General features: G+C 36.1%; 3 protein-coding genes across 3 annotated transcripts; 2 read left to right on the plus strand and 1 right to left on the minus strand.

Moving 5' to 3' along the window:
* The first annotated feature begins 559 nt into the window (after positions 1-559).
* On the plus strand, positions 560-18,085 carry LOC133306527 (phospholipase SGR2). Its single transcript, XM_061506856.1, has 21 exons — positions 560-797; positions 946-1,046; positions 1,164-1,352; positions 2,560-2,715; positions 3,676-3,747; positions 3,863-4,015; positions 4,523-4,573; positions 4,788-4,958; positions 5,745-5,894; positions 7,058-7,123; positions 7,213-7,761; positions 8,431-8,506; positions 8,623-8,711; positions 8,903-8,975; positions 10,544-10,646; positions 11,124-11,217; positions 11,301-11,363; positions 13,893-13,941; positions 15,247-15,344; positions 16,057-16,103; positions 17,433-18,085. Exons 1-21 carry the CDS (start codon positions 596-598, stop codon positions 17,686-17,688), a joined length of 2,808 nt encoding a protein of 935 aa, XP_061362840.1. The 5' UTR covers positions 560-595; the 3' UTR covers positions 17,689-18,085.
* A 99-nt stretch (positions 18,086-18,184) lies between these two features.
* LOC133306544 (uncharacterized) lies at positions 18,185-23,013 on the minus strand. Its single transcript, XM_061506878.1, has 4 exons — positions 22,524-23,013; positions 22,368-22,421; positions 21,914-22,039; positions 18,185-18,978 (listed from the first exon to the last, which is right to left on the minus strand). The coding sequence occupies exons 1-4, from the start codon at positions 22,923-22,925 to the stop codon at positions 18,799-18,801; spliced, it is 762 nt and encodes a 253-aa protein (XP_061362862.1). The 5' UTR covers positions 22,926-23,013; the 3' UTR covers positions 18,185-18,798.
* Positions 23,014-23,168: 155 nt separating this feature from the next.
* LOC133306542 (chloroplast envelope quinone oxidoreductase homolog) lies at positions 23,169-25,019 on the plus strand. The gene is made up of 3 exons (XM_061506876.1): positions 23,169-23,325; positions 23,402-23,638; positions 24,135-25,019. The coding sequence occupies exons 1-3, from the start codon at positions 23,251-23,253 to the stop codon at positions 24,822-24,824; spliced, it is 1,002 nt and encodes a 333-aa protein (XP_061362860.1). The 5' UTR covers positions 23,169-23,250; the 3' UTR covers positions 24,825-25,019.
* The last annotated feature ends 45 nt before the right edge of the window (positions 25,020-25,064 follow it).

The raw sequence follows: 25,064 nt of genomic DNA on the forward strand, positions 1-25,064 counted from the left end.
AACTTATCTACATTAACTGCAGAAACATTTTTCCCAATGTTATATTTACAAATTTTTTATTTATAAACTACACTATATCTTACCACTAAGACATAAAATTTTATAGATAAGACGTAATATAATTTGTAAAAATTTATAAGCCTTATGAATAAGACATAAACGATGTCGTTTTGGTTTGAAAAATTAAATTTACTTAATGAGACTGACTATTATAATCCTGTAATAAATTATAATTATAAAAGTACTTTTATTTATGTCCCAAAACAATGTCGTGTCGTCGTTTTGGACTCAATTAGTTACATTATTTACAGAAAAACTGAACCCTAAAAATTTATAAACTATTTTGTCAATATATCCTTCGTCTTATTTGTAATTTTAAATATTTATGATATTGGTGAGTGGCGATTGAATTCACCTGCCGTTCAACGCATGGCATCGCATAGCATCGTTGTCATTTGGATGCTATTTTTGTTTAATATAATAATTGGGAAGGCAGAGTGGGCAAGGTTGGGCTTTACCTTTTGGCCTTGGCAGTTGGCACCTTCCGTTCCAAGTTACGTAACCGTTGCGAAGAGCATTGATTCTCAAATCGGCGATGGCGGAAGGCGAAGAGCAGCATAGCGAGGTGGATGCAACTCTCCCTGACTTGCTGAAAAACACGCCTTCAAACATTGCGAGATTGGAGGACCAGATCGAACATTCCAAAGCAAGGCACAAGTATCTTGCACAAACTGCTAGCCCTTCTGATGGCGGTGATGTTAGGTGGTACTTTTGCAAGATCCCTTTGGCCCCCAATGGTATGTTTCTCTGTTTCTTCCACACATCTTACCTCAAACTCCATTCACTCACAATCACAAATCACAAATCAAACCTCTCTCTCTCTCTCTTCATGTAATAGGGTTTTAGTATTAGTAATTGCGGTGATGAACTTGTATTTGGTTGCAGAGTTGGCAGCCTCAGCCCCTTCCACAGAGATAGTGGGCAAGAGTGACTATTTTCGTTTTGGCATGAGAGATTCTCTGGCAATTGAAGCATCTTTCTTGCAGGTCATTTTTATAAAATGTATACTTGGATAAATTTTTCTACTTGTCTTTGATTTGAATCATGGTTGGCTGGCTTTACCTTTAAATAGTGAGAATCTTTTGTTGTATTTGCATTGTTAGAGAGAGGAAGAATTACTTTCTAGTTGGTGGAGAGAATATGCAGAATGTAGTGAAGGCCCAAGAGAACGACCAAGTTCCAGCACCGACAAGCATCGTGATGGATCTTTTCTGGGGCATACTCAGTCAACTGAACTATATGAAATAGAGGAAGAGAGAGTTGGTGTCCCTGTAAAGGGTGGACTCTACGAGGTTTTGGTTTTATTTTTTGTGTCATCTTTTCCTAGTAGTCTTAATAATCATAGCTTCATGCATTTCCATAGCACATTAAGTGGAAATTTGATGATTTGTTCTTGCACAAATTTTTTTCATGTGTTATAATACGAATGACTTCTTTTAAGTTTTATCCCTCACACTCTTTGGCTGATTTGTGGTTGAAACTTTTTTGTGTTCTGAACTTGTCAGCTCAATTTTCTACTTTTCTTCTAAGCCTTGGTGCTTTCTCATATATTCTTACTTTCTTGGAAAGAGGAACCAAAAAAAAGGTTGGACTAAAAACAAATGGAAAGGATAAACGGAAAACTAATTTTTGTGTTTATTTCAACCTTTTTCCCCACAAAACCAATAAGTTTCTTTTATGTGTGAATGTTTTATGTCTTTTTTTTGGTATATCTTGCTTGTTATTGGATCTGACGCAGGGTCCTAAATAACAGCGTTATAGGTTTTTTTTTTTTTTTTTAACTTATACATCTCAATGACATGAGGTTCAAGCTCCAGCAATGATAAAGCTGCTACATTGTGACTGAAAGTCATGGATTCTATAAAGAACCAATTCAACCCAAAAGCTTAAGCTGTTAAGGTGATGGCTTTTTTATGGTTTATATTATTCTCTAACACACCTTCTCACGCAAGAGCTCTTTGGGCTTGAAGCGTGGATATTGCATAGGTCCAATTTTTGATTTACCTTGTGTTTATTTAATTCCACTAGAAAGTGGAGGGAGGTGACGATCGAACTCGTGACCTAATGGTCATTGAAACTCTGATACCATGTAAAGAACCAATTCAATCCAAAAGCTTAAGCTATTAGGTGATGGTCTTTTTAATGATTTATATTATTGTTTAATAGGTTCGAATCTAAGAAATAATCTTTTTGCTAAAATGCAAAGGAAAGACTACGTATAAGAATTTTTTTCACCCCTACCCACACAAGTCAAGGTTTTTTTTTTTTTTTTTTTTTTTTTTTTTTAAATGCATTTCAACTACATCGAAGAGGATGAAGTGCTTTGGCATTTATTTTCACCAGAACTTATTATTTGTTACTTGTGCTTCTAAGGATATTTGGAATGTCATTAAGCACATATCAAATTTGCACATTTTCATAATGAGGGAATATGGCTTTTCTTTTTTAAAAAAGAAATAAATTGAGAACTTCTTTTTAAGGGAATGCTCATCAATGCAGGTAGATTTGATTAAGAGACATTGTTTCCCTGTTTATTGGAATGGAGAAAATAGGCGTGTTCTAAGAGGCCATTGGTTTGCTCGTAAAGGGGGCCTCGATTGGCTACCACTTCGGGAAGATGTTGCTGAACAACTAGAGATTGCTTATCATAGCCAGGTCTGTCTAATTGTTCAATTTACTTTTTCCAATGCAGAACTTATTGTTATAACTTTTAAAATGATTAGCAGTAAGTGTGGTTCTGACATAAAATTATGAAAACTCTTGCTCTTTTTCTTCAAATTGCTTGGTAAATGCCTATTTCATAGGGGTTTCTTGGTTTGCGTATAGAGAGAGGCTGACAAACTTTGTTCTTGATGTGCTTTACTTGTTCGTTCTGATTTCGTATGTCATGGTTTCTTTTGTGAGGATTTCTTACCCTCCGCTCTTGAAATATTCTCTTTCTCATCTCTAACAATATTTCTTTCTCTATTAACAAATGGCCAAGTTATTGTGATGCTCTATTTCTTTGCCTCCTTTTATTTTATTTACTTATAGAAGAAGAAATTTCATGAGAAAATAGTATAAGATCAGAGGATACTTTATGATCCTAAAAGAGAGTTAAAAAAAAAAAAATAACAGCCAAATTAAACATTTAATCTAAGTAGAACTTGTCAGTCTCGTTGCATATCCACCAAAGACACTCCTCTAATGTAGGTGTGGCTGGAGCACCACAAAAATGCTAATAAAACCCCTTCATCCCTTAAAAAAGATGCCAATGTAATGCAAGTACATATCACTGAAGATTTTAGCATCCCTCAGTTAAATCATCAAATAGCAGCAAATATTGCACTCTCAAAGGTCCTTTCCTTCCTTAGATCACTTCCCAAAATCTTTTTTTTTTTAAATAAAAAAAATTATCTTGTTTTGTTTTCTCTTAAAACTGACGCTAAGTAACAATGCATCAAATTAGTTATTGTTATTTAGATAATTTTCTCTCTGGCTCCTGTGTAGTGTAGCTTTTTAAATCTTTTTTTGGGCCAGGGATTTGAGCTAGAGTGGGGAAGAGGATAGCCAGTTTTCAATCTGTGGTCTTCTTTGCTTCAGAAAGTAAAAGGTTTTTTTGATTGGTTTCTATAGGTTTGGCACCGGAGAACATTTCAACCATCAGGACTTTTTGCTGCTCGAGTTGATTTGCAAGGCTCCACCCAAGTATGCAGATTATTTAGAAAAAGATATTATAATTTATTTGCTTTGTTTGATGGATAGAGATTGTTTTGGTTGTTAATACCTGGTACATTATTGTATATTGGTATTGATCATGCAGGGCCTGCATGCCCTTTTCACAGGAGAAGATGATAGCTGGGAAGCCTGGCTAAATGTTGATGCTTCTGGCTTTTCTAGTTTTGTTAATTTTACCAGAAATGCAATCAAGCTAAGGCGTGGCTACTCCCCATCAAATTCACCAAAACCAACCCAGGTGTTCTGCTTTTTTCTCCCTTCACACTATAAAGTATACCATAGGTATAGATAATCAGCCATTACTAGAGCTCCTCAATCTTTCCATAGGTGGACGTGGATGATACATCCTAATTTTGCTATGTAATTGTATTTTCTACAATTCCTGTGATTAATGAGGGGTTGTTTTGCTGACATACATATTTTGTAGTTGTGTCAACCATGCCCTTATTTATCAATTATTCTTTAATACATATTTTATTATAGAAAATCGAAAACTGTATCATATTCAAAATTGATGACAATTGGAATGGGCAAATTTTACTATTTTTCTTGTAATTACAATATTTTATTTTGAACTTGTTTTGGTCGCCAATATCTCTCATCTTGTATTTGTATTTGTATTTGTATTTGATTTCATATTGTAGATGATCTTTAGTTAATAGTTGAATAAAATAGATGTTCCTTCTTTCTGGAAGAACATAAATAGATATCAATCCTATTGTTATTAACTTATAACTTTTAATAGGATGAATTAAGGCAGCAGAAGGAGGAGGAGATGGATGATTACTGTTCGCAGGTATGTTACAGAAAATCAAGATTATGATCATCATTATACTTAAGTCTCTCACTAGTCTCCTTATGTTCTTATTAATCTATAGGTCTCCATACATTTCTGCTGACACCTGGAACTCTTTTTGTTTTATCATTTTCAAAGAAACTGAACTTGATCATATGGTACAGCTTCCCCCGGCCCTAACTTGGTTTGCTTGATATCGATTGCATGTTTGTAGGTTCCTGTTGGGCACTTGGTATTTATGGTTCATGGGATTGGTCAAAGATTGGAAAAATCTAATTTAGTAGATGATGTGGGCAATTTTCGGCATATTACAGCAAGTCTTGCAGAGCAGCACCTTACTCCACACCAACGTGGCACTCAAAGGGTCCTCTTTATCCCATGCCAGGTACCTGATATGTTGTTCTCTGTGTGTTTATGTGTGTTCATGACAGCTTTCTGTTTCTCCTCTGTTTAGATGTCTTTTAGAATGTCCCCCTTTTCTACAAAATTAAGCTGTTTATCACTATGATGTTTCATTTTGGCACATCGTACCTTCTTTTGATATCACGGTTAAAATTCAAACTGATTGTGTGCTAATCCATAGTGACTAAATTGAGATTTGTATCATAGATCCGAAGACCTGTTTCCTGAATCGTGGCTTGTACCGAATACTAAGAAACTTGCATCAAATCCCAATTTTGAGCATTTGTGGTGCTGATAGATTTTTGTTTCCTGGAGCTATGCCATGTGTTTAGATGAGAAGTACTTATGGTAATTTAGACAGCATATATAATGAATGCTGGAATTACTTTTGGTAGAATTGGAATCAAGTCTGAACTTGGCAATTATTTTTGTTCCATTTGTTTTCTTTTAAGATGATATGTTGTTCTCTCCAGTAGCAAGCTGCACAATCTATTGTCTGTCAGACAGAGAAATATCCTTGAAATAGCCATAAGTTGAACACCAAAGAGACACCATTAACATAATCCAATCTCATTGCATGTTTAGGTGCAAGGAGAAATCCTTTTAAAAATGTGAGCATTTCACTCCAAACAAATGCTTCAAATGTGTGCATAAGAGCGCACTGCAATTTTTGCCAAAACCTTGTACCTTCAGTTATTGAATTTGCTAATGTTAGTTATAATCTTTCTTTTATTTGACTTTAGTTAATTGATGATTTCATGTTATCTAGTGGAGGAAAGGTTTGAAGCTGAGCGGTGAAACGGCTGTTGAGAAAATAACTTTGGATGGAGTGCGGGGCTTGCGTGTCACGCTAAGTGCAACTGTTCATGATGTGTTGTACTACATGAGCCCAATTTACTGTCAAGACATAATTGACTCGGTATTGTGGTTGTGTGTACTGCTTTCATTGTTTTTCTTAATCTTCCTTTAAATTTTTATCAGTTCTTGTTATTTCAATTTTTTCCTATTTTTCTTCTATAATTTTGACATCTGTATTGCACATAAAAAATATGAAGAACATCTGTATTTCAATATTTTGCATCTGATTATGTGTCACTAGCATTACACTACAGTATCTTAGACGCTCAAAGAACTATGTAATTGCTATTATTCTTTCTTGAGAATGCATCTTATCCATTGTTATGCTGTTCTCCTTCTCTCTCTTGCTGCATTGAAAATGTCTTAAAATGGGGCTAGTGGTTGTGGTGGCAGATGTAGTGCTGCCTCTGCTGTCCCTGTGAGTGGGAGGTTCTAAAATTCACAAGAATGCTTCTGGAAATAGGACTGATGCGGTGTAGAAGAATGGTATTTCAGTTGATAGAGATGCCAGAAAAATTAGATGAAAATATTGTCACGAGATGATAAACTGGATTTACTGATTGAAGCAACATTTGGCAGGAACATAAAAGGATATTGGAGCTTGTAAATCTGTTAGTGATGAAGTAAAGGATATTGGATATTGGTGAAAAAAAAAAAGGAAGGAAGAGGTTGAGAGCTCTGGAAATATTTTGAAGTGAATGGGAGTAAGCACTCAATCCACATCAATAACATTTTTAAGAATTTGAGAGAAGAATGCCAAGGAAGAGCTTCTTTATGCTATTGTATATGAATATAACTTTGTACCCTAAACGCAATCTTACGATTCGTATTATGATCACACTATTTACGTGTTCCTCTCTCTTTCAGATCCCGGGTAGGATCTTGATTTTGACTACCATGTTGATTCTTGCTTTAATTTCCTATAGGAACTCGACATTTTAAGAGCTTAAAAGAGTTTGACTTTTGCGAAACCCGTTGCATGTGAATGCTTGTTTCTGGACCTATTTTGCAATTGCAAAAATTGCACTAAAAAAAAAAAATCTACTTTGCATTTTACAATTGCTTACAACTACACTGCAGAGATATCCAATTTTTAAAAACCAGATGCAAATGACATTCTCATTTCCTTTTTCTTAGGAGTTGGATGGGTTGCTTTGAAAATTTAGACATTATACTATTAAAAAAAAAGTTTTTGTTTTGACCAGTGAATTTACACTTTTCTAGGTATCCAACCAACTGAATCGACTATATTTGAAGTTTCTCAAGAGGAATCCTGGATATGATGGAAAGGTATGCTAATAGTGAGAAAATTTGCGTCATTTTTCCTCTCTGCATTTTCAATATTTATGTTGGTTCATTCTATGCTGAGTTTTGTGTAGATTTCATTATATGGACATTCTCTGGGAAGTGTCCTCTCATATGATATACTCTGCCATCAAGATAATCTGTCATCCCCATTTCCAATGGATTGGATGTATAAGGAACATGCTGAAAATGAGGAATCACTCCCTGATAAGAAAAACCACAACTTTCAGCACTCATCAATCGATCAGGATGACACATTTGGCATGGTGAGCCCCTCTGATGTAAAGAAGAGTACGCAACCGACTTCAGAAATGGAGGCAGACACATTAGGCATGGTGAGCCCCTCTGATGAAAAGAAGAGTACGCAACAGACTTCTTCAGAATTAAACCCTGTGTTATCAAGTGTACACAAATTTACTGCAGGATCTAACTCTCTGAAACCAAGTAATGAGGGAGATGTTTCTGAGTTCCTTTCTGATTCTAGTGACATTCTTTTTGAGAAAATGGGTGCATTGGATAAGCGTGAGAACATGAATGTTGGGCTACCAATGGAGCCATTGGCTAATGAAGAATGTGAGTGTACAAGCAACAAGGATGAAGTTATCTCGAAGCTCAGGGAAGAGGTTAGTTTCCAGTTTTGTCCTTTTCCTTTTCTTTTTAATCTTTTGTTTTTCATGGATTTTTCTAGACCGTTTTCTCCTTTCAAGAAAGTTGGAGGGATTTTGAGAAGCCATAAAACACAAAATCACCCTTAGTATTAACACTATTCCTTTCCTTAAAGATGAAGCAAATTAAAGTAAAAAATAAAAAAATATCTATTTTATAAAACAGAATATTATTTTTTATGTTAACCAAGCTTTGATTTAGAATCATAAATTATACCACTGACAGACAAAACATGACATGATTCAACCTATGATATGACAAGATCCACATGGCCACATGTACTGGTTACACAATGAAAAGAAAAATTCATGATAAAAGTCCGACGCATGAAGCTGTTTACTAATTCAGCAAAGCTAATGCATAAACTATCCCCTAATCTGCTTCCAATAAGTTAATCACATGTGGGTGCACAATGCAGAGGGGTATATGTACATATTGTGTGACTTAGTAACTGGGAAGCAGTAATCAATTGGGTTTGGTGTGAACATATACTACATATGTAGGGTGTACATGGAACTCTTAGGAAGTACTGAAATCCTCTTGTAGTACTACATTACCCCTACTACTGTCATTAACCGCCTTTAATCCTTTATATGTTGCCTGTAACTGACAGTTTATTTTTTTAGATTGATTCATTGAAAGCCAATCTAGCTGAACAATCACGTTGTGGCGATGGTCATACCAAAGAAGAGTTGCATTCTGGTTGTTACTAGTTTTTTTTTTTTTTGTCGTTTTAAAGTTTAAGATGTTTTCTATATTCATTTTGATTGTTAATTTATAAATCAAAGCAAATAAGGATGTTTACATGCTTGTGGCAGTACGGCAGCTATCTAAAAAGCTACCTTCTAAACAAGATGCACCAAGGAGTTGTGCTCCATATATCAAGTACACAAAGCTTCAATTCAAGGTTTGCAAACAAATAAGAACTTTGTTTTGGGCATGTACAACTCTATATATGTTTTTATTGATATACGCGTTTCCTTTAGTATTTTTAACAGACACATCTCTAACAAAAGATAGGTCATTAATAATTTCCATAGCAAATGTGACACAGTATATATCTTGTTGCTCACATGACTAATACTGCATTCATGCCAGGTTGATACATTCTTTGCTGTTGGATCCCCTCTTGGTGTATTTCTTGCACTTCGTAATATCCGAATTGGGATTGGTAATAATTTCTTAGCATGTCTTATGTATATGATTAATGATATTATAAATTTTACGTCTGATCTTGATAGATCTTTTTGAAGATGTTCCTTTTACAACGTAGCACATTATCCACTTTATTTCCCCATTTTGATGAACCACTTGTACACCAATGTATGACTTAGAGACCCTAGCAATAGTATGCAAATTCTGTATTAGAGATGGCATGCAATATTTTGTCTTACAGGTTTAATTTATTTGCTGGGGATTTTTTATACTTTCTGTTTTTCTCTTATCCCGGATGCTCATGCTTTGACTTTAGATCCTTCAAGAGATTTTATCTTTAAATCCTTATTTCAGATTTTTATTTCTAATCTTTCTCCACAGTATTCATTAACTAATTCTTTTCGGAAGATCAAAATTCCATGATAAAGCAATTGTTTGGACAGCTGTCTTAATAGGATTAACTCGAGTGATTTGTAAAGATGCATAAACCTCTTTTTGCAATGTGAATCTTTGGCATTTTGCTCTTTTCCAAGACTCTGGTGTATTTGGCTGGAGGTAGCTCATATGTTTCGTCTGTAAATTTTTTCCTCTACTTCTGTTATGAAGCACACTTGTTTTCTTAGCTTCATTATGATTTTTATGCACATTGTTTAATAAGGATATTTCTAGGCCAAGCATTCAAAGGCCTATTTTTTCTAAGTTTCTTTCCTCTGTAGTTCTTTGTGACCTTAGGAAGATTCCTGATTCTCAAGTTTTATGCTTTTTTTTTTCCTTCATAAATTCTTTTATGTAAATTTTTTTGTGACTGATCAGCTTGCAAAAGTATCTTTAGCTTTAAGTCGAATAATATCTGATGAAGTTGTACTTATAATCAGTATAATTTAAGCCCAATTTTTTATCGTATTCTTATAATGATTGATTTGGAGGAGTTTCTATTTCCGTTTGGCTGGAGTGTGGTTCATACTTCTCATGATTGATTTTATGCATATTGGTTTTATAAGGATATTTCTAGGCCAGATATGCATAGGGACTGGGTTTTGACTGACCGGGTTCCAAAAGTATGTTTAGCTTAAAGCTGAATAATATCTGATGAATCTGTACTTACGCTCAGTAGAATTTAAGCCAGCTTCTTTATGATGTTCTTCTCATGATTTATTCAGAGGAGTTTCCGTTTCGGTTTCTGATATTCACCAAGATCTGTGAAACTGGATAGCCTTTTTGCATGTTTTATTCTCCTTGATTCTTTGTTCCCCTTTTACTTTTTCTTTTCTGGTGAATATCTTGTCTTCCCAGTAGTGTACTTTCTCCCCTCTTCTTTTGACTATAATTTCTTTTTCTGTTTTTAAAAAAAATTGTATACTTCAATAGGCTATGGCTATGATCAGCTTTCGCTATGTGTGCTTTTGAACTTTACTTCCATTCATTTTCATTTGACTTTATTAGATTAAGGCTAGAATTTATAAGTATAATGTTTTTCAGAAAAAAAAGGTTATAATGTAAGTGCCAGTCACTTAAAACGTCCTGTTTTTAATCATAATACACATCTAAAGTTGATAACTATATTTTATTTCTTGTTCATTCCAGGCAGAGGTCAAGAATATTGGGAGCAGGAAAATATAAGGGAAGAGATGCCAGCTTGTCGACAGATGTTCAACATTTTTCACCCCTTTGATCCAGTAGCATACAGGTTTGCCGTAATTTCAGCCCCTTTTACCTTTGCAACCAGTTGATTTGTATTGTTTTCCCCTGATTGTTTTGATGCTCTGGTTCTTTATGTTTACTAAATTCTTATGGTCTTAGAATATGTCTCTTGATCTGTTTCCTTATTTTATTATGTTTTAGTGTTTTTGTTAATGGACTTGGGCTTGTACTAGTTGCACTAGCACTTGACCCAGTTATTAGTATAAATAGGAGTTTTAGGATAAGGTATGTTAACATATTGTATTCCAAGAATATATTCAGTGTTACTTTTTTGCTGTCATTCTCTCTTTTCTGCTCCCCTACCCTAAACTATAATTTTTTAACACAGTATAAGTTAGCATGTGGAGTGATAGATACTGATTCAAACATGGCTTTGCTAATCATTTCTTTTTCAAAATTCTGTCTGATATTTTGGAAGAAATATGTATGAGATTTTAGATGCTATTTTATAAATTCACTACAGGATAGAGCCACTTGTCTGCAAAGAGTACATCGGCAAACGCCCTGTTTTGATTCCGTATCACAGAGGAGGAAAAAGGTTGCATATTGGATTTCAGGTGAGGCAACAGAGATTCTAGTACTATGTGATTGCATTGAACCGTTATATCTGTCTCCAATAATCCCCTAAATCTTGGTGTAGGAATTTACTGAAGATGTAGCAGTTCGCACTCAGGCAATGAAGGCTTATATGAAATCTGCAAGTGTGAGTTCCTCTTTTTTGTATACAAAAAATAACTAAGTGTTAAAGCTGACAAAAAGTTTAAAGGTGAAGCAAGAAGACTATGGATTTCAATTATAATTCTAAAATATCTTTTAGAATTTATTATTATTATACTTTAGCTTTTGATATTTTTTGTGAATTTCACATGGAATATATGTAGACATATTAATTTTTATTATCATTATTTAATAAGAAAGAAAAGATTTTATCAGGGAGAGAAATTACATATATCCCCCTTTAGCAATGCAAGAACGAGAAATCAAGGAAGCAACAAAGAGAAACATCAATGCCTCTGATCTCTTTGCAAATCTGTTTGGGACTTTTCCTTTACTCAAAGGCCGGCCATAAAACAATTTAGTCATAACAAAGATTAACAATTGAGTTGCGTCCTTGAAGATAAGAGTATTATGGTGCAGCCAGTTACACCTTAGAACAGAAAAGTAACAAATCTTCATAAAGGCCTTCACTCCATAGTCCATAGTGATCAAGAAGGAAGCGTGAAAGGACTAAAAGAACGGTGTTCAATATTGTTCTGGTAGACGACCTGGAACCCATTTGGTGAAATCTCAGGAATCAATCAGAATGCAAAGAAAATCATTGGAAAAATATTGATAACAGAATACGATAAAAAATAAAAAACATTGATTACTGAAAATAGGGTTGTGTTCAGCTCGTAAGGGAGAAGTTTTTTTGTGGGCCTGGACCATGGTAGTCCCTCCCCAAAATAGAAAAAAAAGGAGGGATTGAGGGGGGGGGGGGAATCAAAAAAAGAGGGATAGAAATGGAAGAAAATTTTCCATTTAGGGGAAAGGGACCACTGTATAAGTAGTGGGTCTGGAGCATATTAATTTTTCCCTCATAAGGATAGCTTTTTTCTTTTACGGTCGGCTCGCTACACCTGATCCCAGCCCTCCTCCTTTACCTTCGCTTGGAACAAGCTATTTTATTTTATCTTATTTTTTATTTACTATTATTATTATAATTGTTTGTTTGTTTATTTCTTTTCCTTTTTTTCCTCAATCTTTTATTGTGTTTTTGGATTTATTGACTGCTGACCCAACTAGTTTGAGATAAAGGTGTTGCTGATGTTGAAAATATGAGTTGTGTCTTATTTGACATCTGGCAGGCCTGTCCATAGGTTTGATAAAATTAGATTGACAAGTAACTAGAGTATGCAATCTTTCCTAATCCATGTAAGTTACGTTTGATGCATATTGAAGGACAGTATAAATAGAACAGTATAACACTAGTGGTTCAGTCGTAGTATAATTTTTTGTTTTGTTAGTTGTTTGATGACCAATACACATGACTAAAGATTGTGATATCCATGGATTGAATAAAGAAAAATTCATTATAATAATACCCTTGAAAAAATGAAAGGGTAGGGATTATTGGTCCTTTTCTTTTTTTGTGTTGTGAACAAGATTTCGTAACTTGTTTTAGTGGGTAACAAAAATTAGAGATTTGTGTTGTCCCTTGAAGTCAATCAAAGGAATAAAAGATGTATATAGCTGAGATATGAAATTCTAATGACTTACATGGGTAGCGTTGACCACTAGCTTGTGCTCAACCACTCTAATTCAGTTACCTAAAAAAAATTACTTTAAACGTCTTACCTAAGCCTAGTTTCCCCTTTTCTTGGTTACACCAGAGGTTTGGCTACTTATCAAATGCTCCTCTTCAATTCAATCATCTACAATTGGCCAAAGATCTTTCATTATATTCTCTTATCTGCTACTCTTTTTGGAATCTTAAAGGAGGAACGAAAGTAAAGAGGGATATATGTTAATTGTTGTTAGACGAAAATAATACAACCACCTAAGGAGAAGATGTTGATTGTGGCCACCGTAGTGGTGGTTAAGTTTAAAAGTTAAATTTTAAGTTGCTTAATTTTGATAGCTTACTAAGTTACTAGCTTTAGAGTGGAGTTCAGGACTCGGTATTTTCATTCAGATTAATATTTCTTAATATGAATAAAAACTTAGTAATAAGCCAAATGTAGTACATGTAAAAGTGTTGTAACTAGCCCAGCTCAATATGGAGAACACACAATATATTTGTAAAGAACCAATTCAATCAAGGTCACATTAATATTTTTGTATTATATTTTTCTAACAAGCCCCCTCACAAAGAGTCCATTGGGATTGAAGGGTAGACAGTGTACAGGCCCACTGATATGTGTTAAGAAACTCTACAATATTTAATTATTTATTAATAGAATGGGTAGAGATGAGAATCCAACTTGTGACCACTTGGTTATAGAGGCTCTGATATAATGTCAAAAATCATTTCAACCCAAAAGTTTAAGTTGTTAGGTGAAGTCAACATTAATGGTTTTATATCATATTTCTCTAATAATAATATTATTCCCAGACATGCAAACTTATAATTGAAACTGAGAAGCACAGAATTTATTTTAGGTATGCCAGATTGAACTGAATGCGCACACACTTATGATATTTGAGTTTTTAGTCTTGTGCATGGTGATGATTATTTCTCTTTTCTATGCAGGTTAAGATACTCACAGTTTGTCAATCAAGAAATATGGAGAACATAGAAGGTAATTTAGGCTTCGAAGTTTGTTTTCATTTGATAACGTCTTTTTTATGAATTTCAAATTCATATAATGAGTTTGAGAATGCTGATCTTTTTAGAACACTGATGTTGTAGCTGTGAAAATGGATATTGTAATCTGTATGGCCTTTTCCACTTGCATTTTATTTAGAAGTGGCTTTTCTTTTCACAGACTTGTGAAGGTACTTGATATTGTGCTTTTCCTGTTTTGCTTTTCAGAGGAGGATGTCTTGCCTTACTGTATTTTACTTTCCTTAAGGAGATGGACTCCCATAAACCCAGAGAAAAAAAATAAAATAAATAAACAGTAACAATTCTACTGGCACTGGGTAAATAGGTTGTAGCTCTTGTAGGCAGTAATTTTCATTGACTGACTTTTTGGGTAAATAATTATGTAAGACACAAAAAACTGGATATGTTGAACAGTGTTGTTAAGGAAGGAGGACACAAGAGACTTTTGGTGAAATCCGTGTGTCTAAACTATATAATAAATACTAGATTATATAGCCAAAAAATAATAAATACAGATATCATGGTTATCCCAACCATAATTACACGATTCTAATTAGTGTATGCAATGAACCTAAACACCATTTACATGGTTTCCAACAATTGTTGTGCTAGATATGTAATTTCCTCTTCTTTTACATTTTATTTTATTATTATAAAGTGGGTAATACGTTTGTTTATGTTTATAGTTTGTTATTCCGTGAAAATAGTACCAAACTTATATTTTTTTAAACCTAATGGGCATGCTTGCCAAATTCCACACTTAACTTTTTAACAGTATTATTATATTTATATTAGCTCTGGCTATAACATTTTATCTAACTCATAAAATTAAATCTTACTGTTTGCTTTATCTTTTATTTAATTTTTGTTCCTAATGTCAATATATGTGTATGCATCTATGGTTTTGGTTGTAAAATGTGTATTATAAATAACATTAAAAAAAAAATCACTCTCCGTTAAACCCAACTAGCGAGTGTGGGGTGGAGGAAATCCTTGTACGCAGCCTTACCTTTGTATAATTGCAAAGAGGCTGTTTCCTGGATTCGAACCCATGACCTTTCAGTCATGAAGGAACAGTTTTACCACTGTTCCAGTTCGCCCCCTTTATTATAAATAACATAGCAATACCAAAAAAGTTACGTGTTTGATTCCGTTTTGACAGCTTCAAATAGTCTTTGGGTAGTTAAATTATTTATTTTTTCTTAATTAATCCTGCAATATATATGTGACAATTGTCCCCTTGTATTTTTGTTCAATTTCTTGCCTACCTGTATTGTAGGAGAGAGTTCTGAAGAAGAGGAAGAGACATCATATGGATCTTTTATGATGGAGAGGTTGACAGGAAGCACACGCGGACGAATTGATCACATGCTTCAGGTATGAAGTTGTTCCAATTTGCTACTGATCATGTTGGTCCAGCACTTTGGTTCAGAAGTATTGTACAAAATGAGTACACACGTACTGGTTTATAAACATTTTGGTGCTAAAAACTAAGTATATTATTGTATATATGTATAAATTCAATTTGAAATGAAGACAACATTATATCCTTGGATATACCCTATGCTGCCTTCCTATTCCGGGACCAGTCAAACTGCATAAATATGAAGCCAGTGTAATGAGTCTAATGGCTGATCTTATTTTGTATCGAGTCATGAGTCTCCAGTCACTTGGTTGAATAAATTCATGTTTGCCTCAGCAGGAACAAACCCTACAGGCAGGGACCTGGTGATACAAAGGTGTCTGAAGTGATGTTTATCTCACTTTTCAATCTGTATTTTTGATATTTTATTGCTAAAATAAATATTCTTCAGTCTTTTTTCCTTACCACCACCTTATTCTGGTTGCAAGGTGCTTCCCTGCTTCTTTCCGAAGAGGTCTTGGTATTAACCAGAAAATGCATGCAACTATGATAAATAGAAAATTCAAATTTTTGTAGCCAAAATTAATATAGGAGAAACGTGTTTTAAAGGAAATGGGACTATCCATAACTGGTTTCTTTACAGCTAGTGGCCGCCTATAGTTGCATTTTTGTCCAATATAATGGCCTTTTTTTTGTAATTAATTTGACTTTGTCTTCGTAATGCAGGATAAGACCTTTGAACATCCATATCTGCAAGCCATTGGATCACATACGTAAGTGTATTTAAAATTGCACATTCTCATAGTCATACTATCGAGATCATAGTTATTGGAACAGGAGCCAATGAGGCAACTAGGTTATTGGTTGGATTGTTAGGTCACCATTCGAACTGATCATTTTTTAAAATTAATACTTGTGTCACCTTGTGGTCGTGGATTCAAATGACAGAAACAATCTCTCTGCTTATGGGAGTAAGACTGGGTACATCGTTCCTTCCTAGACCCCCCAATGTTGGGAGTCTTGTGCACGGGACCATCCTATTAATATATTTAAATTTTAAAATTAAAATAATAAACAATATGTTTAGAAACATAGTTTATTAATGAAAATGTACGTATTACATTACATAATTTTTTTTGGAAAAGTATAATTGTAATAGAAACCAATGGTGAGGGTAATCCTTGTACGTAACCTTATCCTTGCATAATTGCAAAAAGACTGTTTTCAGGATTCAAATCCGTAATTTTTCAGTCACAAAGGATCAGTTTTATCACTGCTCTAGGTTTTCCTTTTTTTTTATTAACTTAATATAATATATAAAAAGAAGAAGATATATATATATATATTTTTTTTTTTTTTTAAATAAGAAAGTTATATATAGTTACAAATAAATTCCTCTATTACTCCTGGATCCAACTGCGTGGTTGAGATGGCTCAATTGCTGGGTCACAGCGGGTCATATGCAAGACACAGTCCTTTATAGAATCGGACACAATGCGGTGGCTGGGATGGGATGGTTTGGTCCTACGATCTTGTGAATCAGTATTGTTGCTCAGCATAGTCTATGCCCTGCATTTGTTAGGATTGGTGCTTGTTCCTGCCCCTCTTCTTTTTTTCAGTATGCTTTGTTATTCTCTGCATTTTCTTGTGGACACTAAGAAACTTTCCTTCCTGGTTGTCCAACAATGCAATGTCGTATCCTTTGCAGCTCGACTATATTAGATTTAGAAAGCATATCTAACAGAATATTCTCGATGCACTTTTCAAAATTTGATATATATGAAGAATTAATGACGAGTACTTAACTCAGATGGTCTGGTGGTTGGCCGTTTGGGTAGAAGTTCAACTCTTAGTGTACCAAAAAAAAAGAGAGTAAAATTTGATATGCGTGGGTTTCCAGCATATAGCCATTATCATGTCTTCGTTGCTGCTAGAAAGACATGGAGGATGCATGGTTAATATATTGGATAGGGAAATATGTTTTGAAGCTTCAGTGTTGGCTTTTTCTATTATCACAATAACTGATTTCTGACTGAACTGCCATTGATTTCACATGTTTGTTTTTATAACTGTCATGATTAATCTTTCTATCTGGTGGACAGAAACTATTGGCGGGATAATGATACTGCTCTTTTCATATTGAAACACTTGTATCGAGATATACCAGAAGACCCCAACTTGTCAATTGTATCTAGCGGGGCAAACTTGAAATATGAGAGTAGTTCTGCTGGTTGGTATGATCAAAGAGACACTGTTGAGGAAGATCTTCCTTTGACTTTCTCTGACAATGTTATGGTCAGAAACTTCTCAAGCAAAGCTAAGAAGATTATGGAGAAGCGCACTGCTTCTAGTTTCTAAACGCATGGCTTGTGTTGTAACCATGTCAAGTCTGCTCTCCCATTGTATGGCACATGCTGAGATGAGATTTCCATGCATCCATCGTTGCTGTTATCGCCTCTACACAGTGTAAATTGAGATTGTGTAATTTATCAAAGAATGTACGCTAGCAGGATTGTCCATCTTAGGGTTGTTTCATATGGCTGGCTAGTGTAGTTGTTAAATTTGTCTATATTCCAATGTACATAACAATAAAGCAAAAAATAGAAGTCGTCCCTGTACCATCTGACGGTTAGTATCAAATTAGAACAACTGTACAATCCTAGTCCAAGTAAAATAAGATGCAAAAAGGTTGTTTTGTTCCTCTTTGATCTGGGAATTATAATGAAATGTTTTTCTATTTGGAATCCATAAGAGTTTCACCTGTGTATGACTATTTATACTGCAAGAGTAAAAAGAAAAGGAATTGAAAAAAATGACATCAATTTGTGGACAATACATTCATGAATAAGGAAATTTTAAATACTTACATCCGAATAAAAATACCTTTTCCTTGCCGATAATTTCTTCAAGGAAATGTGAAGAAAGCGAGAGAAACCCACAAAATTGAAAACATGATGAAGATCCTAAACTACAGCAATTGTAAAAATATGAATTCTTTGGAATAAGTTATACATGGCCTTTGAATATTTAAATTCCTCACCAAGCAGGAGGCGTTCCCCTCGGTCCATTCTAGGGGCATATTCCTAAGTCCATTTCATGACAGTATGCTTTATTTACGATGACGGTATGCTTCGTAACTCATACAATCTGATACAAAATTGGTACTATGTTCCTTACAAAGTTCTTGCATTCATAACTTGAATTGTTCCAGAAACTGTTTGCGCTCGAACAGTCTGTTTCTTTTACTTTTTTCGTTTTGCTTCCTGTTTCTTTTTCTTTCCTCTCCTATCTCTGGTATCATACTACGAAGAAAGATGTACATGTGCATACAACTGTACAACACATACGTAAGAACAAATTTCAATTATAAAGAACCAAAAACATAACAAATTTCAACACACATGCATTGTCTATTGATCTGTTTGCAAAGTCAAATCCAGAATGATAGCCGCTATCTGGCACACGTCTTCATCTCTCCTCAAAGTCAACATCAATAATATCAGGGTCTGACTTCGATGCGGAGGTTCTTCTACCATCTCTTGAAGAGGAATCCCCTTTAGGTTGCCACACAATGTTGCCACAGCTCGTACATCGAATCATTTGGTTCTTGTAACCAGCAAATTGCATCTTACAAGCCGGACAAGTGCCCTATCCAATTACAGATGGGACATAGAATTTCAATACGAACAATGCACAAAAACGTTAAAATTCAAATGATCATGAACTAGAACGTAAAAGTGAAATCAGCAATACACTCTACTACCATAAATAACGGAAAACTCTCATCCAAAGTGAGCGAGTAAAAATATGTGTACACTTGAATTTTAGTGGGTTAAAATTATGATGTACTTCAAATTAAATTAAGGGCAGATACACAGTTATTCACTTTGGAGGAGCCTAGTCCAAAAATAACATATCCAAATAGTTTTATTTCAATGAACTTAAGTCCCTGCATATTAGCACGGATTTGAGCTTAACTAAGCTTCAATTCCAACTTATATTAGCTTCATTCTATGAGTATAGCCAAGCTAACACAAAAGTGAATGAGATGTAGCTAAAAAATAAATGGATAATTTTTATTTATTTTTTTAATTTCAAATAAAAGTAATGGAAACTAGATATAATTAATTTAGGGATATTCTTTGGTTAAATTGAAAAACTTGAAATTTTTAGGAGACTGTACAATCCGAATGTCTGAGGCCTCAGTTCAGTGTTCTGCCCCAATCTTTAATGTGGCCACCGTGTTAAATAAGGAGAAGGTTTCAAAAGATTTAATGAATTGATGAGCAAGTTCATTTTTGCAATATTTTATACTCTTAGGTCTGCTTTTCTAAAGAGAATTCGCATCCTCCTTAATTGTCTCTCTTCTTTCCTTCCATCAGTGCATTCTCTTCCCGGGGAAAAAGAAAAGAAAAGTTAGCTTTTGTCAGATGGTTTAAAATAAGAAAATATTTAGACTTCTTTCCAGGTTCAACGGAAAAAAAAAAAAAAGAGACTCCTTGTAATTGATGAACATTGTATGTACAATTTTCATTTTGTAGATACCAACTGGTATCTGAAGCCCTAGCATGCCCGATGTAACGCCCGACAACTTGCAAGAATCAATGACTATCCCTACACACTAACACGAGACTTTTCAACGTGCTTTGTCCTCACTCGCATACTTCCCGGGAAAACTTCCCAGGAGGTCACCCATCCCAGAATCGCTCCAAGTCAAGCACGCTTAACTGTGGAGTTCTTCCGATCCGGGCTACCGAAAAGTAGATGCATCTTGTTAGTATAGGTAGTACCAATTAATTCTTATAAGTCATTCCTAACTGTACCGTCCCATACCAGCACAGTCTCTGGAATCCCTCTCTTTCAGGTGTTGATTCGATTCATTCATGAACCTCCAAGCTGCAAGATTTGGCATGAGCCGCTCATTGTCCGTGCCCTTTCGCACCGGCGATCACTCCCTGCCTTTGCCAGCTATTGGGATGTTACATGCCCACCAGCTTCCGCCTGGTTCGTCCTCGAACCACACCGTACTGGATGAGAGGCCCTGCTCTGATACCACTTGTAACGCCCGACAACTTGCAAGAATCACTGACTATCCCTACACACTAACACGAGACTTTTCAACGTGCTTTGTCCTCACTCGCACACTTCCCGGGAAAACTTCCAGGAGGTCACCCATCCCAGAATTGCTCCAAGTCAAGCACGCTGAAAAGTCTCGTGTTAGTGTGTGGGGACAGTCGTTGATCCTTGCAAGTTGCCAGGCGTTTCAAGTGGTATCATAGCAGTTTCGTAGGGAATAACTGTTAGCTATTGTTAAGTATGCTTAGTGTTTGATGCTTTATAGTTGTTTTAGTACTCTTGATGATTATTGCATTTGTGATCACTAAGTGTGGGCCTGATCAACTCACTTCTTTGTGTAACATGTGTAGTGACATGACGAGGCACCGAAACAACCCCGGACCATCAAACACCAATGCTCAGCCAGAACCTGTTTCGGCTGCTCTTGTGAGGCCCAGAAGTGGCCGTGGGGCAACGGGCGTACAGCCTGATCCCGTGGCTGAAACTCTTGCAGCCGTTCAGAGGGAGTTGGCTGCTAGCAGGCAAGCCAATGAAAATCTGTTGAAAACAAATGAAGACTCGCGGAATGCTATGGCCGCGATGATGACCGAGTTGAGGACGTTGAGGGGTGCTAGGCCCGTGAACCGGCAACCCACTCCTCCTCCTCACACTGCTACGCCTTCTCCACCTCCTTCACAAGAAGAGGGTGTAGCGGGTAACAATGAAGGTGAGGCCAGTCACCATTCCGGTAGTCATAGTCATCACACTGTGGTCCGTCAACCACGTGTTGAGCATGTTGATGAACATGAAGCTGAAGAAAGACGATTGATGGCTTTTAGAAAACATAAACCTACTTCTTTCAGTGGAGGCTATGACCCCTTGGTGGCCAAAAAAATGTGAATTCCCTCTGTCTGTGGGCGCTTAAGCGCCCTGGAGCGCGCTTAAGCGCCCTGCCCGCGTAGTTTTTCAGCATACACCTGAGTTAGTAAAATTGTCATAACTTGAGCTACAAAGCTCCAAATGAGGAGCGGTTTGAAACCACGCGTAGCTAACGAAGAGATCTACAATATAGTAGAAGTTGGGAAATAAATAAGAAGTAAATTAATGGTTTAAAAATGGAGTAAGAACATGATGTTAAGCTTGGTTTATCTGATTCCGCAAAGTAATATGGTTATGATCCCGCAATTGGGCATTATAAATTCGGCATGTTTTAAAAAGAAAAGTTTATCCGGATTTTAATTGAACCCATGTGATTGTAACTGCGCTTAATATCATAATGCGATGTTAACAAACCGGTTCTAGAACGGGGTGTTACACCCGACTAATCCGATTTTGGATTTGAGACTCTCCATCTACCCTAGGTGTTGTGACTCTCTAAGAATTGAACCCACTGCCCTTTGAACAGGTCAAATCCTAGGGTGTAGCTAGGTTGCCACTAGAGCAACAACTCTTGGATACAATTTTAAGTCAGAAATTACAGAAACTATGCACATGCATGTACAGATTGAAAATGCAATAGCGATGATACCTTAATAACTAAGCTGTTGGCCAATGTCCCGATGAGAAGAGGTCCAGCAAATGGAAGCACCCATGTTGCAATTATCAGGAACCGAAAAAGCCAACCAGATAATGCGAACCAGATGAAGAAAATTGTCTGAAAAAGTAAAATTGAACGGTAACAACGGATCAAGATTGAGTACATGTGAAATGGCTAAAGACAAGGAAAAATGTTATATACCCAAAATCAAATATCCCACATGTTGTATACTTGCAACACACACACACATATCCCACATGTGTGTGTGTGTGTAAGAAAAAAGAAAAGGGCATGATAGAATTGGAAGGTATTTCAAATAAGTTAAAAATATTTGATATGTACACAATATTTTAGGGGCAATGGTTGAGTATTGGAATTGGGTTTGTAGAAAGGCTTGAATGCATAGTGTAGAGAGAATGAAGCAGCAGATTAGGAATATACTTACTGCAAAGCTCCTTCCGAGTGGACTATCGACAAGCTTATTGAGCTGCATCCTGTACTGCAAAAACAAACAACACAATACAATACAATACAATACGAGAAAGTGAGTGGTATGGTATGTACAATTTAGAATTGAAAATAGAAAAAGAAGAGAAGATACGTTGGGCCAGTTTCTAGAAAAATCGATGGTGAAAGCACGCCAACGGAGTCCAATCTCAAAGTCACGATCAATCTCGCGTGCTCGGTGAACGGCGGAACTGGCAACGGAGTTAAGACGGTGCGAGACGGAATAACGGCGGTCAATGCGCTCGGCAGTCTTCTTGGCTTCAAAGAGGAAGAGTTCGAAACCATCGTTGGCAGTTCTCCACGCATCCTTCAAAACCCTATCCATATCTCTCCCATTCATACCGCCAAAGCATTTAACTCTAACAGCTCCTCCTACCATTCGGTGACGCCGACTTTGGCTTTGGCTTTGACTTTGACTTTGACGCTGTAATAATATATTGGGTTTGGGTGGAAGATGCAGAGGTTTCCACGGCACACGCAGTGATGTGGCCGCCATCTCAATTCAATCGAATCGAATCGAATCGACCTTTCTCTTCTCTTCTCTTCTCTTCTCTTCTGTAATCAGTAGTTATGTTCACGGTACTCATATATATTCCCTTACCCATTATTTATTAATATTTAATATTAATATTAATAATAAAGATATATATATATATATATATGGTACATGTGCCTGCCACGTGTAGGTTGTCATGACTCTCATTCTATTCTATTCTATTCTATCCACCAAGGTCCAAGCCCAAGGTAATAATAATATTATAAATACATACACATATAATGGATTGGAGAGGGATCGATAACAAAACGAAAAAATCCGATCTATGAAGATGGCAGGGAAGCAGCTTATGCATGCGGTTCAATACGATTCCTATGGTGGAGGTGCCGCCGCCTTGAAGGTAACCAACCACTCCCTCACCTCACACTCAGTTAATTATTGCTTGAATTGGTGAATCTGATTGAATAATTTGGCAGCATGTTCAAGTTCCAGTCCCCACTCCAAAGACAAATGAGGTTTTACTGAGATTGGAAGCAACCAGTATCAACCCTGTCGATTGGAAGATTCAGAAGGGTGTTCTCCGCGCTTTGTTTCTCCCTCGCAAGTTTCCCCACATTCCTGCTACTGATGTCGCCGGTGAGATTGTTGAGCTTGGACCCCAAGTCAAAGATTTTCAAGTTGGCGACAAAGTCGTTGCTAATCTCACTCATTCTGTAATTCTCTCTCTCTCTCTTCATTTCTATTCTTTCAAACACCAAACTTGATGCTCTTGATGCTCTTTGTTAATCTCTAACTAACACGATGCACCTAATCTGTATTTTTTTGAACCTGTTTCACCCTACACTTGGGGATAATAATACACTTAGTAAATTCTACAACTAGATCCCAAGATCATCCGGTCACGAGGCAGCAACCTTCCTTTGAGTTGAGTCAAAGCTCACCCTCTCTTAATTGCATAATAATGATACTTCATTGCTTCTTTTTCTTTTTAACAAATTAATAGCTCCTTGAATTGAAGTCATCGTGTGTCTGTCTGAAATTGAGTAGAACATACGAAGATGTCACATGGTTTCTACTGTGAAATTAAATGGCATCTTATTATGTTACGAGTTTAGAACCTTGACCAATTCATATGCCAGTACATTACTATTCATAATGGTTTTCTATCATGTATCCATTCTGTGTTGTTTATGTTGAATGTCATGACAGTATGGAGGTGGACTGGCTGAGTTTGCTGTGGCTAGCGAGAGCTTAACGGCTGCCAGACCGTCTGAAGTCTCAGCTGCTGAAGGTTCGGGTTTACCTATAGCTGGCCTCACAGCTCATGATGCCCTCACTCAAATTGCTGGAGTCAAGCTTGATGGGACTGGCCAGCCCAAGAACATTTTGGTGACTGCTGCTTCGGGTGGTGTCGGTCAATATGCTGTTCAACTGGCAAAACTAGGGAACGCCCATGTGACAGCCACTTGTGGGGCTCGTAACATTGAGTTTGTTAAGAGCTTAGGTGCTGATGAGGTTCTTGACTACAGGACTCCGGAGGGGGCAGCACTGAGGAGTCCATCTGGTAGGAAATATGATGCGGTGGTAAATTGTACAACTGGAATACCTTGGTCAACTTTTGATCCTAATTTGACTGAAAAGGGGAAGGTCATCGATTTAACGCCTGACTCAAGTTCATTGATGACTTTTGCCTTGAAGAAACTTACTTTTTCCAAGAAGCAGATGGTGCCTTTTTTCGTAACTGTCAAGCGTGAGAGCCTGGAGTTTATAATTCAGTTGGTGAAGGATGGGAAACTAAAGACTGTTATTGACTCTAAGTTTCCTTTGAGCAAAGCTGAAGATGCTTGGGCTAAGAGCATCGATGGCCATGCTACTGGAAAAATCATTGTGGAGCCATAGGCACCGATTGCTTGGAGTTGCTGTATTTCTAAGTTTATACGTATCCCTACCCGGTTTGTGTAAAGCTCATAGAAATGAATATCCAGGCTTGTCTTGTGTTTTAAGGATTTTAAGTTCATATTTGTTGTCTTTTCACATTCTCTTGCTGGTTTGTAAATGAGAAGATGCTTTATTGTGAAACTTTTTTTCGTCTCCTACCTTGTTTTTGTTCTTGTTCTTTCACGAAAGAGGTTAAGATGA

This window comes from Gastrolobium bilobum, unplaced genomic scaffold, assembly GCF_033153095.1.
Source record: "Gastrolobium bilobum isolate Gb01-03AN ecotype WA unplaced genomic scaffold, APGP_CSIRO_Gbil_v1 utg3223, whole genome shotgun sequence".
NCBI lineage: Eukaryota > Viridiplantae > Streptophyta > Magnoliopsida > Fabales > Fabaceae > Gastrolobium > Gastrolobium bilobum.